This window comes from Bubalus bubalis, chromosome 3, assembly GCF_019923935.1.
Source record: "Bubalus bubalis isolate 160015118507 breed Murrah chromosome 3, NDDB_SH_1, whole genome shotgun sequence".
In the NCBI taxonomy this organism is placed as follows: domain Eukaryota; kingdom Metazoa; phylum Chordata; class Mammalia; order Artiodactyla; family Bovidae; genus Bubalus; species Bubalus bubalis.
The window spans coordinates 86,175,396-86,191,944 of NC_059159.1; the positions used below are offsets into that span (position 1 = coordinate 86,175,396).

Genomic DNA, 16,549 nt, shown 5'->3' on the forward strand with positions numbered 1-16,549 from the left:
ATGAGTTGTCTGGAATTAAAAACTGCCATGGCTCATTTTTAGTTGTAAAACATGTAGCTTGAAAAGATACTGAAGGAAGAACATGAACACAGATGGTGAAGAGACTGCCATTTGTAACACAGAAGCAAAGGGGGGAGGGGGGAGTCACTTTCAAGTTTTAAATCTTTAAAAATACTTTGTGTTCTACCACTCACACACAAGATATGTCACAGTCCATTCGTATGCAAAGGGCAGCTTCTTGTTTGTGTCCAGAACCAGGCCTGTGTATACTAATACTGGTGAAGAGAACAAAATGAATATTCTGGCAACGTTTCATTTATGATCACAAAGACTAAGCCTATCTTCCCAAATACTCCATAGATGTTTCCAAGGGCTGAAAATGATCATTTGAAATATAGTATTTCCCTAGATTCACAGCAGTTCTCATAAAGGTTTCACATACTGATGTTTGCACAAAACTATGGGAATTAACAAATGTAAACTTAACCACTGGTTTCAAACAGAAATCTAAATATAGCATAATGTCATCCAATTTACCCACATCAACACCATTTCCTGCCTTTGGACAGATGGTTTCTGCCAGCTAGGGAAGCATCAGGACTGCTAACATCAGAATAGAATGCCTCTCCCCACCGGCCCTACTATTTCCAGTGGAGGAAAATGGGGCTGAAATTCCAAGTCAGTGACATCTAAAGATTCATGATCTTCAAATATTCATGTTGTACCACACTACCATCGATCTGGATATAAAAATTCTAAGATCAGTTATAAAATAAAGAATAAATATAATGAACACCAAAACTAAAGTCGATTCGTGCACAAGGAAACTTTTTCACTAGTGGAATTTTCCACCTGGGTCTTTGATATTCTATTAGCTCCATTCAAGAGTAAAGCTAGCAGTCTACAAATGAGCAATCAAACTGAATAAAGCACCCAGTATAATATGCACAGATTAAGACTCTTTAAGGATTACTAAAATGTAGCCAGGGCACAGGATAAAAGCAATACTTAAAACCAGTACATGCAGTTCTCAGGTGATTCAGCGATGCCCGCACCCTCAGGCACAGGGCTACCCCAATCTTTCCTCCCATTTTATAGTGATATCAATGAATGAGCAGTTATTTTCACCCTTATAAACCAGAAGCAAAAGATGCTTTTTAAAATTTATAGCACCATATGATTAGACTTTCCTCATGTCTATTACAAAGGGCTTTCATCTAAGCGTGAAATGATTTTCAAGTAATCAATCACTTAAAAAAAAAAGCAACCCTTAAAACATATGAATATCTCTGTGATGGTATTTGAGAGAGACAAATTCATTCATAAAAGAGAAAGAAGGATCAATCTGCTCAAATTGAAAACTTTAGCACCACAAATAGCTCAGATATAATGTAAGTGTGTTGTGTGTGTGAAAGAGACAGAAAGGGAGAGAGAGAGAGAGAAATCAATCACCTAAGTCACAAAGAGGAAAAAAAGGAATATTGTAATAAACTGTACCTGAGTTTCTCCTCACACAAGCGAGAGAGAAACATCCCCAGTGCAAGGCCCATGTGGATTTGCACGGCTTGAGACTCATCAGCGCTTGGTTTCCCAGGTAACCTGGCAGTCAGCATGTTCAGGATTTCCTCAACCTTCTCTTTGCAAGAGATAATGAAAATTGGCACAAGGAGAGACAAAGCCGTGGCGGCCGCAGAACGGGCAATGGCACTGGCCGTGTTTTCACCGGAATAGGATTTCTAGGACATGCCAGAGAAAGAAAGCAAGGGGTTGGCCTTTTGTTTAAAACATGAAGGGAGCACACCTATCACGAAAGCATGACACAATACAAGCTTCTGTTAAACCCACCCTGGCCACCTCAAAAAAATTATTAAAAAAACAAATCTATTTCCGTGTTTATCTACAGGTTACCATTTTACTCTTAGGAAAACAATTTGCTGCTAAGCTATTGGTTAACTAATAATATCCTTTTAAATTTGAAAAAAAAAACAAAAACAAAAACAGTGTCTCTTTTTAATGGGTGTGAATTCCCTCACTATAAAGCCTGAAACAATTTTGGTGTTTTGAAAGCCCACATGTGTATATAATGAAAAAGCTCCAAGTGAAGCTATCCAAGCTTGGAGAAACCACCGAGTCACATTGTACATGTCCAGGAAGCCAGGAGTTTTCTGGGAGAGAGAAAAGGGGTTAGGGTGGGGGCAGTTCAAGTTTAGCTACAGAAGGATAAGTGTAAGTATAGCACAGGGAGCTATTGGCGGATCTCCCAAAAATTTTGGTGGGAACGTTTCCCGGTAGATGGATTATTTCCTACAGGGGGTTAATTCCTTTTAATTAAAAAGGAAGTTGAAATCCTAAAAGCCTCTGGTTACAAAGCAATAACCAGCTATTCAAAATGAAACGGAGAGCACTATAATGCTCCTTTCCTATATGTAATTATGGGAAAAGAAATGAATAACAGCCCTAATAAAATGACAGGGCAGCTGAATCTGAACAGCTTGTAACAAGAATCCTGCGTTAGAGAGTTCCACCAGACATTATATACATTTATCAATATGTCTCAAGTGAGGAAGAAAGCCCGTTGATCATTCCTGAGCATTACCCACTTCAAATCTGCAGATGCACAATAAAGGCCGCGTTGTCCCTTGCAGTCAAAACACATTAAAAAGTGTTTTTAATTCTATCCTCATTTGCTCTCTAAGCTTTAGTCCTTTAAGGATAAAAAGCAAACATGTGCTAAGGGATTCTTTAAGTTAACACAGCGCTATTATAATGACAATGCTACTTAAAATGACCCAGCTGCTAGGACAAAGGAAATAAAGGAAGTGGCTTTTGAAGTAGCGGTTTGAAAAAGTATAATAACGCAAGACTTACAAAGGTAAGAGGAAACCTGGAGCTGCCTAGTAAAGACATTATTTTTACTGGTTTGTAAGAACTAAGCGGCACTATTAGAAATCTAATAGATATCTTGTCCTGCTGCATATCTGAAGCATATAGCTACTGCAAATACCTCCATATAAGCTAACAAGTTTTTCATCCATCGTTAAAGAAATAACACTTCTGACAGAAAACAGATTATCATAGAGAAAGTACTTCTTTGAGCAAAATCTATTTTCCAATATAATTATGTTATCTAGTAAGTAATTTTGTTTTCTAGTCAAAAAGCCAGTTCCTGACCCTCAGCCCTAGATGGGTACACATCAGGTCCAGGGCAGAAGCACGCACAGGGGCACACAAATGTTGCAGAAAGAAGACCTAAGGCGATGAAGTTTCAGGCTAAATTCATAATCTTAGCAACAGTTCAGGACCTGCGCTATATTTTCATTCAAATCAGCTCTAATTCTCTGCTACTCTGCTGATTGTCCCATGATCCCTATAATTCCCTAAGCAATGGATAGTGATAAGGTAGAACCAAAATAATTCCAAGCAGATACAGAAATACAGCATGCACGACAGCCAGTTAAGGGAAAACAAAACCTAACCAACAAAGTGTGGTTTCAATTTGCTTCAAATCTTAGCATATAAGCATGAAGAAAGAGAATGACTGAGTAACAGGTGCTTTTATATGACCAACAAAATTAATTGGTATTTATAGAGCATTTTGCCTTTCCATTTTCCCATAAATTATATAATTGGATCCTCACAATCTTTTAAAGTTGGCAAAGCACTCATTTTTACCTTCACTTTACAGGAAGGGAAAAATCAGATGATAAGTTAAGTAGCTGTCAGGTCAACGGTCACAAAACTAATAAGAGGTGAAGTTGGGGCTACAATCACTGCAGATAATACTGTTCAATAATCTCAATTTATAAATAAGGATACAAAGGGCCAGACCAATGAACTGAACTTCCTGTGGTCACATATCCTGAAATGAAAAAAGCTGTGACAATAAACTTAGGATCCTACGTATTCAGCCAATGTTTATTTTACTTCAACACTTGCCTCTGATTATACATTAAAATAACTTAGAAAGCTTCCAAAATGTTGATACCCAGGACACATTCCAAAGCATTTAAATCAGAAGTGAGGCCTACACATCAATATCTCACATATATATATATTTAAAGTTCCTCAGGTAACTCTAATGTACAGTCAAGGTTGAAACATATCTAATGTATAGCTAAGGCCAAGATTTACATTATATCATAGATTTCATGTGAACAATTGATACTAGAATCAACTCTTGAGTTTCTAAACTATTTTTTGTTTCTCAAACTTACATGATAAAACGAGGAGAAAAAGTGTCCTCTGGGTTGGTAGTGGCTATCAACGATGACCAGAAGGGTATCAAATATCATGGAAACCCAGTCTTTCACTGACAGGAAGTGAGGCTGAACCTGCAGATGAAGGAAAACATGAAATGATAATGGGAAAAAAGAAAAAACCTAACCATGGTTTCTAGATCCCGGGTACAACCTCCTTCTGTATAAAAGAAACTAAACTTCATCTGCCAGGACCGCACGAAGTAGACGGGTATTTGACAACTACACATCCTCACCTGCACCCCCACGTGAATAAAGTTTGCCTTTCAGACAAAACTTAGCAGAGGTGAGAGGATGGGGGCAGCAGAACAGGACAATCTGAGAGTTCCTTACAGGGCTCCTGTGTTCAGTGAGGATAATATGGAAGTTTAAAGGGAGAGATGTGCAGGGAAGGCAAATCAAACCTTCCATTTCTGATTTGTCATTTCAATAAAGCCGCCAACAAAATGTTTTGACCACTTCTAGCTTTGCTGCTTATTATCACTGTACTTATCATTCACAGATCATCACAACAACTGCCTAGTCAAGTAGATATGAAAACATAAATGATCTTCAGTTTGGAAAAGAAGAGGAAAGAGAATGAAAAAAACAAACACAACAACAACAAAACCCAACTCAATAAAAAGAGAACTTGGTTTTAAAAATCATTCATGACAACAGATGTCAAAAAACATTCATTAATTCACACGGTAACACCCAGGTGGTACTGTAAAAGTTGAAATAGTGTTAAGAATCCTTGGAATTAATTCCTTGAATCAAAGAAGATCTGCTTCTTAAGATTTTCAGTTGTTGCTCAAATGTAGATTTGAATGAAGTTTGAAAATTTCAACTTTAGTCAAATAATGAGGTCTTGAGTTCATGCTGCTGCTGCTGCTGCTGCTAAGTCGCTTCAGTCGTGTCTGACTCTGTGCGACCCCAGAGACGGCAGCCCACCAGGCTCCCCCGTCTCTGGGATTCTCCAGGCAAGAACACTGGAGTGGGTTGCCATTTCCTTCTCCAAAGCATGAAAGTGAAAAGTGAAAGTGAAGTCACTTAGTCGTATGCGACTCTTAGCGACCCCATGAACTGCAGCCTGCCAGGCTCCTCCGTCCATGGGATTTTCCAGGCAAGAGTACTGGAGTGGGGTGCCATTGCCTTCATGCTGAGTAAAGCTCAAAGGCGAGGTCATCAAGAGGAAAAGAAAAGCCCCGTTTTTGGCTTGGGTGGCTTCTCAATGTTTTGTGGACTATGTGCTTTGTGGACAGGACACAGATTCAGGGAATAGAGAATAAGAGAGCCTAGAGCTCAAACTCTGAGCTAGACCTCCAGTTACTACTGAGGCAAACATCCTGCACCACTGGTAGTCCTACATAAATAACACCAAAATAAAGGGGTCCTAGGAAGGCATGTTTACTTTTTAGGCTGTAGATCTACCTAGCATGTTGCTTCTGCTAAAGTATTCCATACCTTTTTCAAGAATATGAAACATTTCCTGTCTAAAAGATCTTCATCTTCCTCATTATTAAAATAAGATTCTGGCCTTAAATTACCATGTGGTAACTAGCTACATTTTTATCCTTCATGCAATAATCCCTTGGCCTCCTTCTCTTCTCCACATGTAATATACATGTAGAGATTTTGCCACGCAGCATTATTCTTTTGTTTACTGGTAAGAGCACCCTGTGGGGAATTCCCTCCTTCAGAATTTGAAGCCCGGTTAAATGCTCAATCAAGCTACTCATCCTACCCTGCCGAAGGTGTAGGACTGGGACTCATGGGACTCCAAATTTTAAGGGAGCGATGCAAAGACAGTAGGTGACTAGAGCTGATCCATCCCAATAGGAGTAGTCTGCAGAGATGGTTCATCAGTACCTGGGCCTGGACCCCTGTTCTTCTCCCAACTTGGTTTTTAAGCTTTGCCTTCAATTCTGTGCATGTCCAGATTCCTTTTTCTTCTAGCTCCATTTTTAATTTAAATTAAGAGTTGGTTTCTTGCCCCCAAAGAACCCACCAAAAAAGGAACCAAAAAACCATACCATGAAAAAAGAATATAAGTGGTCCAAAAGGCACTCTTCGGGGACAGAGATAGGCTGAAAAGCATTGAAAAAAAGCCCATTTTTTTTGCAACAAGAAGTGGTGAAGTATATACTGATGCTCTTGATAATAGTTACTATTACTGAGTATTTACCAGCCATTGTACCTTACATATATAACTTCATTTAATCCTAACAATAATCCTGTCTGGTAAGTACTATTATCCCCATCTTACAGGTGGCAAATAGGCTCTGAAAGGTGAGGAGACAACAATAGGATTTAAATCCTAATACCTGTGTTTACTAGCTCTACTCCTATGCCAAAGGCTATGTTTTTTAACCACTTGACTATATTGTCTCCAGATAATGATAGCTACCAGATAATGGGGCTTAAAAGGAGAATGAATCCAAGCTTTTTTATTTTGACAGATATGAATTATCTGAAAAAGTACATTGAAAATGAACACTGGCCAGCTTGCCACATGTTTAATTAAGAAATAAATGCCTTGCAAAAATGAATAGGCACTTTGTCATGGACATCTACAATTAAAATGCAAAGTGCGATTTTTTGCAGTCAGTAAACACTGCTTATTTATCATTTTTTGACAGCACTGTTCACTTTCAGTAGGCCTAGTTAACCTCCTAAGATTGGTTACCATGATGTAATCACAGAAAGACAACCCCTGTTGCATAAAATTGGCACCTTCAAATGGAAATGACCACTTAACTGTGATGGAGAAAGCAAAACAGAAAAGCAGCGAAGAAAAGTGTTTTAGAGGACACCAAGGCTTCTGGTATAAAGGTGCATTGGGTAGCAGAGCCCATGACGGTAATCTCCTCAATTCAGGGCCAGGCTTAAGGAAAAGTCTCACTTTTCACACATTACACAACCAAAGCCCAGTTGGTTCTAATCACCCTTAACTCACCTCCAGGACTCCGTCAGAGTCTGAGCAGAGGCTGGCTTCATGTTTGGAAACGACGACAGCGAGGCTGCTTAAGGCTAACAGCGCGTTGCCTTTGACCACTGGGCTGTCTCTGTTTAAAAAGAAAAAGATCCCAAGAGAGGATTTGCGGGCATTAACCAGGAGAAGAGAAGGCGCTATTATAGGGAGGGCAGATGAGGTCAAAAAGCACTTCCACCCCTTCACAGAGCCTTGGAAACGCAGGTCTGTTTGTTCCCTGGAGTTAGAAGCTTCTGTCCTTCTTCTGATGCTAGTGTTAATTTTTAACTCTTCTTATAAATGTATGGTCATTATGCTTTGGGGAACCTAAAAAAAATCCAAGTTCAGATATCTAAGCTCCTTCTCCCTAAAATTTTTTATTTCATCATTTGACCTTACATTTCCCAAGCCATCTTCTTCAGCATCATCTTCAGTCAATATACATGTACAGATTTATTTTAGAAACCCAGCCAAGGACAGTTATGTAAATAAGCCCAACAGAATGGAATTGGTCCCTGGCTTTTCTAAAGCACTGGTATGTGGAACCAACTTCTAGGGAATTGCTTCACAAGGCATACTTCACTAGCAACTCGACACACTGGCAGCCTTCTCCTCCATCGTTATCATTTTCTCCTTCTCTCTCTTAATATCCCGAAAGCCAGCAACCTTAGAGTCATTCTGTAACATGATTCAGAGCCACTAGAGAAGATCCAAAAAAGGCTTGTTCTCAGGCAATTTGGATTGAGAGATGTCTTCTTATATTATCCAAATGGTAGTTTTCTAACATTGGCAATAAATCTTCAGTTTGACTTCTGAATTTGGTATCAAGAAAACTGAACCTCTTAAATATACTTACTACTTGAAAATGTACATTTAATATTATTTCATAATTCCAAAGTCCTCCTACCGAATAAAGTCCCCAAGGGGTCACTGATGACATGCTCTTGGGCCTGCCGACTCCATCATAACAGAACTCAGGCAATAGGGTACCCTTACCACCAGATACTTCAGTTCTCAATTAGTCCTAGGATTGTGTGTAGTGCTAGTCGCTCAGTCGTGTCTGACAGTTTGTGATCCCATGATTTGCCCATGGGATTCAGTAGGCAAGAACACTGGGGTGGATAGCCATTCCCTTCTCCAGGGGATCTTCTCAACCCAGGGATGGAACTGGGGTCTCCTGCATTGCAGGCAGATTCTTTACCATCTGAGCTACCTGGGAAGCTGGGTTCCTATAAATATAGAGAATGTTTCTCTGAACCTGGACCTTGGACCTGAACTTGAACCAATGCGTACATATGAGAATGACTCCCTGCTTACCCTGGTGCAGGAAGAGAACTGATACTTGGATCTGCAGATCTGCTCCCCAGGCAAGTCTAGTACATCCAGCCCTAGGCCACAGTCGTGACTGAACATGTGAGCTAGTGGGCATTAACAGGTTAGTATAAACTTGTGTTCTTGCATTTTGGTTTCCATTTGGTAAGAATGGAATTCGGGACTCGTCGTTATCCAGTTCTTCCATCTATCAATTCATCCAATCCTTCCTTCTTTCTCCCACTCCCACTCTAGGGTTGATTAAACTCAGTAAGGCTTTGTACTCTGGGTCATTTTGTTTATTCCTTCTCCAATCATTTCTCTAAGAGGCCTGTCATATGTTTGATAAGAGAACATTTACATTGTGGGATGGGGCAGGGGGAAAGAACAGAAAGGAAGACTTGAGGTTGAAGGAGTTTTGCAAGGAGGATTACTGGCAACTCCTATAGTTAATAATAACATACCAGTAAGTAAGGCAAGATGTGGGCGTTCCCAGGTGCCCTAGCCAGAAAACCAGTTAAAATCAAAATTAAATCTTTTATTTCTAATATTCTCTCTTTCCTTTAGCTGAGAATATCTTGAAGTCTGTTCTGCAAAAATGATCATGAATCCCTGAAGTTAGATTTTAAAAAAAGTTTTAAATTCTCAGTGAATGTATCACCCTGAAGAAATTCTTAGATGGTCACCAGAAATTGCATAACAAATCTTCTAAATCAAGAATATTGGTCTGGACCTTCCCTGGCAGTGTGGTGATTAAGACTTCGTCTTCCAAAGCAAGGGGCTTGGATTTGATCCCTGGTTGGGGAGCTATTGTGTACCAAAAACCAAAATATAAAACAAGCAATATTGTAACAAATTCAATAAAGACGTTAAAAATGGTCCATATTAAAAAAAACTTGTCAAGATGACATAAAGTGTCTTTTTAACCCTAAAATTCTAAAAGAGAATTTATCCTCAGTTTTAAAACAGTTTTAAAATAGTTGTATTTGAAAGGTTTCACTGGTCTTTATTACTAAGCATATATTGTTTTTATAAAATGGAGAAAAATATATTTAAAGTCACTGGTAATTAGATCTTTGGATGCGGACTAAAAGCATATCTGTACATTAATCTTTGAATAGAAAAAAAAAAACCCAGCCACACAAGGTATGCTTAGGCCAAGTTACACATTGATAAAGGCACGGTGACTAGCTCTTCATCATCTTTACATTCCCCACAGGCCTTGCATAGTGACTTATGGAGAGAAGACACTCCATACACACTCATGAGACACATTCCAGGAGGAGCTAGCCAGGTGGAACTCTAGAATTTGTTCAGCAGAAACGCTTCACCTTGTTGGTCACATAACTATCCCCAACCAGTCAGGCAGCGGTGACTAATTTGCATAATAACAGGTCAGCATCAGTACAGTGTTTATCCAGGCAACACCACTGACATTTTAATTAAATTGTCCTTTGAAACTGATGCCATTAACCTAATTAAAAAGCTCAAGGAAGGATGAGCTACACTGATGCTTTCTTAGGGACAAAGTATTACATTACATATTAGTGAAGTGACCCAATCCTTTGGGGATTTTTATCTTTAGGTTCAAACCTATTTAATTATTAACAACAAAAATAAACTTACATCAGTCTAATCCTGTAACTAGTGTTTCATTTCCTACATTTAATTTACACCTCAGAACAAAATAAGCCCTACACTGGCCCGAAGGAGCCTGGTGGCTCAGTGGTAAAGAATCTGCCTGCCTGCCAATGCAGGAGACATGGGTTCAATTCCTGGGCGGGGAAAATCCCCTGCGGAAGGAAATTGTATCCAGCTCAAGTATTCTTGCCTGGGAAATCCCATGGACAAAGGAGCCTGGTGGGCTCTAGTCCATGCAAAAGAGCTGGACATGACTTAGTGACTAAAACGACAACCACCACCACCTAAGGTGGCCACAGTCCAAGGAACAGAAGACTAAACTGGCAGGAGGTGATAAGGGGGTCCTCACATGATTGGAGGAAGCCAGTGGGAAAAAGTAAAGAGAAGGCAGCAGAGTGATTTTTTTCTTCCTCTCTATCATTAATCTCTCAGCCTCTGGACCTTAACTATCTCCTGCTCACTTGTGAATCCCTAGTATTGTCAGGATGGTTTTAATAAGATAAGATCTATAAGATACTTTGAAATGTTTGCTGAAAAGGTAACACCATGAGAACATAAATTATTGGTACTCAATATCACTGGGAATGTGAACACACTTAGTCATGAAATGATGCTTTGCAGATTTGAAGATTAAAGTCTTAGCGAAATAAAATTTTAGAATGGAATCTGCAAAAGTTACTGCAGAGGCAAAATTACAATTTGTTTTAATAGAAAGATGCTAGTTTCTTCAGCATTTGAGCTTTTGTTGCAAACGTCAGGGCATTGTTTTTACAGGAACTAAGTAGACTATTCAATAGAACAAACTATGAAAGGTAAAGGTTAAAGGCGGTCCCCATCCCAGCACCTCCTCCCCTCCAATAAGAAGCTGAAAGCTCTCCCACTGTGTCTGCAATTCACCAAACTACAGAAGCAGACACAAATGAGTTCCTATGGAACCCTCTCTGTACTTTAGTTTTCATTTTGTCAACAGATACGTCAGCAGGTATTTCCCAGGGCTGCCCACAGAACTGAGGGTAGGGGAGGATTACCACTTCTCTCTCCCTTTATTCAGAGGACATGAGGAATAGTGATCAGGTACTGAGATCAGATTTTACAGCAAACTATCTGTGTAAGAAACTGCCAGTGGAAAGTGAAGTCTAAGGTAGATTATGTTTTATCTTTTTTTAGGCAAAGCCTATTTAGCTAAAGAAGGTTCTGGGAAATGAGAGAGATCAACTATACTGTAGTTAAATATTTCTAGATAATATGGACTTTCGGTACATATGAAATCCTCTAGGTCAAAGGTATATCTATATTACTTGGTGAATAAGAAGAAAGGAAGTCAAACAGAAATGGCAGCAACTGAGAAGAATAGTGAAAAAGAAGTGTATGTAACCGACATGTAACTTACTACCAGGAAAAATTAGGCAGCATGCTAACAAAGGGACTTGAAGAGATTGTTCAAGCAAGTTCACTAGGGTATAATTTTCTCAGTGAGAGGTGGCTTCAGATAAATAAAAAGCCTTAAGGTAGTAATGCTCAAGCTACTTTTGTTAAATAATAAAGATTTGTTAAATCATAAAGATATGATAGAAACTGCCTTTTTAACTGAGTCTTCACATTAGTTTTTAGTATTAAAAAATTCAATATTTAGATACACTTGGTCCAATAGCACCAGGAGAATAAAAGGCTCTGCCTTAAATTATTTACTGGCTCACACTTGAGATTTAATCTATTTGTAAAACAGACATAACTCACATTAGCAAAGACTTCTTCCCCCGTACTAAACTGCAATCCTTTAAATCTAAGCCATAGTACAGAGCGTTTTGTAAAGTGTACAACATGGACATATCTTTGATGTAAAAGTTATGTGCCTGTACTGCTTTCTCTGTATTTTCACAGAAAGACATGTAGTAAGAATTAACTGCATATGAGAAAGGACAATGACTGATTTTTTAAAAAAGAACTAAAAAGTCCTTTAAAATCCTTATGAACTGCCTGAAAAGGAGAAATTATTCATACCTGCAAGGAGAAAAAAATGTTTATAGAAAATTTCTGGTAAGAGAATAAATGGATCTTACTTTGCAGCTGCTTTGGTGACTTCATCAGTCAACATGTCTCGAACCCTGCAATACAGTTGGAAAACAGGTTTGAGATCTTATAGTAGAGCAAGAAAGCAATCTTTTTGCTTATTCATCAATTAACAAGAACCTCTGGCAATGACTCCAGATCTTAAAATTTCCATGTAGAATTTTAGTGTAAGGTGAAAGAACTTAATAAAGGGCTTCACCTCCAAGATAGTTTCATCTTCTTATTCCTTAGATTACTTAGTAGAAATATGAAGGAGGTGAATGTAACTCATGTATAGGCAGTGTTGCCATATACTCTTACACTGAGTGATGGGTATTCAAGTGTCCTTTATATTACTCTATGTTATGGACTGAATGTTTGTGTCTCCTGCTCCAAACTGACATACTGAAATCTTACCTTTGAATGTATGGCATCTGGAGGTGGGACCTTTAGGAGGTCATAAGAGTGGGGCCCTCATGAATGGGATAAGTGTCTTTATAAGAAGACAGACCAGAGGGCTTGCTTTCTCTCTGCTCTCCACCAAGTGAAGCTACAAGGAGATGGCAGCCCATCAGCAAACTTAGGAAGCAGGGCTTCGCCAGCACCACGTGGGCTGTCTAGGGCTTCCCAGCTCCTATAACTGTGGGAAATGAATTTCTATTGTTTAAGCCATCTGGTCTATGATATTTTTGTTACAGAAGCCTGAACAAGACATTCTCTCCTTTCTACACAGGAGCTCATCAAGACAAGAATTTATTACTCCCAAATTATACATAATAGCATTGTCACTATGTATGTATATAAAATAAAATTTTAAATGTTGGTTACAATATACATGAAACTAATATAATTTTATATGTCAATCATATCTCAATTTTTTAAAAAACATGGTTATAAAGTTGAACTAAAAAAACTACATTTATGGATTTAAAAGGAAGGTATGTTCAATTCAAATATTCATAGGATTTTTTTTCATATAAGTCTTAAGATAAAGTGAAAAACAATCATTGACAAATTTATATTATGAAGAGGATATCATAAATATTTTCACTATACACTTTGAGTTTCATAAATTTAAAGTTTTTATAACTAAATGTTTTGCAAATATAAATTATATTTGCATTTATAAGTAGTTGCATTTAAAATAAAATCTTAGCTATCCAGCACTCTCAGAATGAGTCATTCTTAAGAGCCAACTTCTTCAGATAGTTTCAAAATGATCCTTAAACTTGTACTTTATAAAACCATTTGACAATAAACTTCTCTAAAACATACTGTCCAATCTTGGCTTTCCTAAATGGAGTATAGTGTGTTCAGTGTATTCTTCTATTGGTCAACATGAAATATTTACACGTGATGACCTGCCTGTACTTCTACATAGGGCGACAGCCTCCACGAGATCCCTCCCCCTCCCTACGCTCCCTTCTCTGCCACATCACCAATTCTTCCTCCTCCACTTGCCTTACTCCCCGTAGCTCCTGAACACACTATAACATCTACCATCTTAGGAAAAGAAGCCCTCCAGCTATTGCCCCATTTCACTGCATCTCACACCTCAGAACTCACTTAAAAGAACAGTTTATACTTAGGACTCAAGTTCACCTCCTTCCATTCTCTCTAGACCCTTCTATAATTTGGCTTTTGTCCCTACAAAACAGCTCCTTCTTGGTTAACAATGACTGTCAAGAGGCCAATCTAATGCTCAACTCTCAGTCTCCATCTTTCACAGTCTCAGAGCAGTATCTGACACAACTGATTGCTCTTCTCTTGAAACACTTTCTTCCTTAAGCTTTTAAGGTGGCTTTTCAGATTCCATTCTCTCTTGGTTTTCCTCCTACACTAAGGATCACTAATGTTCCATCTGCTTTATTGGCTCCCTCTTCATCTGCCTTCTAAATGTTGAAGTGCTCCAGGGCTCAGTCCTCTGACCTTTTCTCTGTCTTTGCTCATTCCCTAGATGACTTCATCCAGCATCTTGATTTTAAATGCAGTCGATATGCTGATGATTCCAAAATTTATACATCCAGCCCTGAACTCACCCTGAACTCTAGACTCATAGTCAACAACCTACTTGATACCTCCAAACTGTAGGTCTAATTAGGCATCTCAGGCTTAGCATGTCTCAGATCTAATTTCTACTCTAGATAGATCTGTTTTTCTGTAGTTTTCTCTATCTTAGTAAATGAGAATGCCATACTTTTACTTATTCACAGACAAAATCTTAGAGTTATCCTTGACTTCCATTTCTCTCTCACATCCTTGATTCCATATGTCACCGTGTATATTTGGAATAGTATAGCTAACATACCACTCCCCAGATTATCATTTTCAGAAGATGAAATTAAAACCATGTGTAAAGGAAAATAGCAAATAGGAAGCAAAATCCAAATGCTTAATCTCTAATCTTAAATCCAATGTCATAATGTTTTAAACTGCATGGCTATTTTTAAAATGAATCTGGGAAATATAACTTAGAATAGAATTATTTAAACATGCGAGTACACACACACGCACACACACAGCTCCTGCTTTTCTACATATGCCAATTGTTAGTAAATTAAAAACTGAAACCCAAGTAACCTTTGAACAGATTTTTATATTAAAGAAATCTGTGGCTACAGGCAAAGTTATTTATTAGATTCTGGGCACTTTACTTAGATTTAGGCCGCTGTAACATTAATCTGACAAGGTATTCATCCCAACCTATGTAACACTTTAAACTGCTTTTAATGTGCCAGCACTTACACATTTCTAGATAATATAGTGGGAATTCACTGGGGGATGTCTGCCAAAGAAATTACAGTCTTAACATGGTAAAGTTGTGCCTAGTAATGAAGATGTGTTGAGGAGGGAAGAGCAGGGCAGCAGAAGGTATTCTTTGACTAAATGAGTGAGAAAAACACTCAACCTTTATTCAAAAGCATGTAAAATAATCAATTATAGGGAAAAAAGAGAAAAACAAACCATTTCCACACTGCTTAAGAAAACAATAAAAATATATAAAACCCATGAATAAAGCTCTCCTTCTTTTATCTGGGGAGAAGATGGAAAATACATCCATCACATCTTTGGCCATTGCCCACTTAGGCTCACAGAGAGGTTAAAATTCCAACATTTAAGTCTTTAAAGGTAGTCACCTTCTCCTTCACAGTTCATTTCCCATGACAAATAATGAGCACAGAAAGCCATCCCTTACCAGAGCCAGGCTGTGTTTTTTTTGTACTGCACCTCTTCAGGTCCTTCTTTTCCATGTTTTAACTGCAAATCCAGTTCTCCTATCCTTCCCTGCAAAAAGCACAGCATCCATCAGCATGCAAACTCTATGGTCAAAATGATCTTAAAATTTCTTTGGAAAACACTTAGGTAACAGATGGATCCTTTCCCAAGTAGCCTTAGGTGTTCCTGATAAGATAGCACATTATGACAGAGGATGTGTAAGGAGAGAGAATTATATGACTGCTAGGGATTTCCACATTCACCAAATAAGTATATGCTGGAGCAGTTGTATATTTGGCAAATTTAGTGCAGAGCATTAAATGTTGGGATATCTATTAAAAGCAGATTTGAAGTTCATAGGTCCCATTCAACAAATCCTCCATATAGTAATCATCTGACTGTGTCAGCAGCTGCTAATTTGAACTGACACAATACCGAGATTGGATTACCACCATTACAACAGAATGGTTAGAAAATGAGTAAGAAGTACATAATACTTAAGATTTAGGTAAGGTGTAACAAAAATTATTATCAAACAGCTGCACACTACATTTTCTATTTCTTGACTAAACTTACAGACATAATTCTCAACCAGTACCAGGCCAAAAAAAAAAAAAAAAATATATATATATATATATACACACACACACACACACACATATATATATAGCTAATATCATCAACCCGTTAAAGGCAAAACCTTCAAATATTTATTTTCTGTTTTTTTTTTTACACTCAATTATTTTGATCAGATGCTTTCCCCTTTCCTGCATCACAAGTTAAATTATTTAAATGTAGTTAAAATTCTGGTTTATTGATATACCTTGAATCAAACAAGAACTTATTAGTGTGCATTACAGAGTAATACCAAACTGTTTTCAGAAGTGTTTGTGTTGCTTTTGTTCCCACTAGTGGTAAACGATGGCACCCCACTCCAGTACTCTTGCCTGGAAAATCCCATGGACGGAGGAGCCTGGTAGGTGGCAGTCCATGGGGTCGCACAGAGTCGGACACGACTGAGAGACTTCACTTTCACTTTTCACTTTCATGCATTGGAGAAGGAAATGGCAACCCACTCCAGTGTTCTTGCCTGGAGAATCCCGGGGACGGGGAAGCCTGGTGG

The 16,549-nt window shown here is 38.3% G+C and overlaps 1 protein-coding gene across 5 annotated transcripts in view; it reads right to left on the minus strand.

The window, feature by feature from the left end:
• Positions 1-16,549, minus strand: part of FOCAD (focadhesin) — a 301,517-nt gene that overhangs the window by 62,277 nt on the left and 222,691 nt on the right. For all 5 annotated transcript variants that reach the window (XM_044939795.2, XM_044939797.2, XM_044939796.2 and 2 more), the window contains 5 exons: positions 15,407-15,495; positions 12,222-12,266; positions 7,195-7,303; positions 4,215-4,331; positions 1,498-1,736 (listed from right to left, as the gene is read on the minus strand). In XM_044939795.2, coding sequence (XP_044795730.1) covers positions 1,498-1,736; positions 4,215-4,331; positions 7,195-7,303; positions 12,222-12,266; positions 15,407-15,495 — 599 coding nt within the window. The remainder of the gene's footprint in view (positions 1-1,497; positions 1,737-4,214; positions 4,332-7,194; positions 7,304-12,221; positions 12,267-15,406; positions 15,496-16,549) is intronic.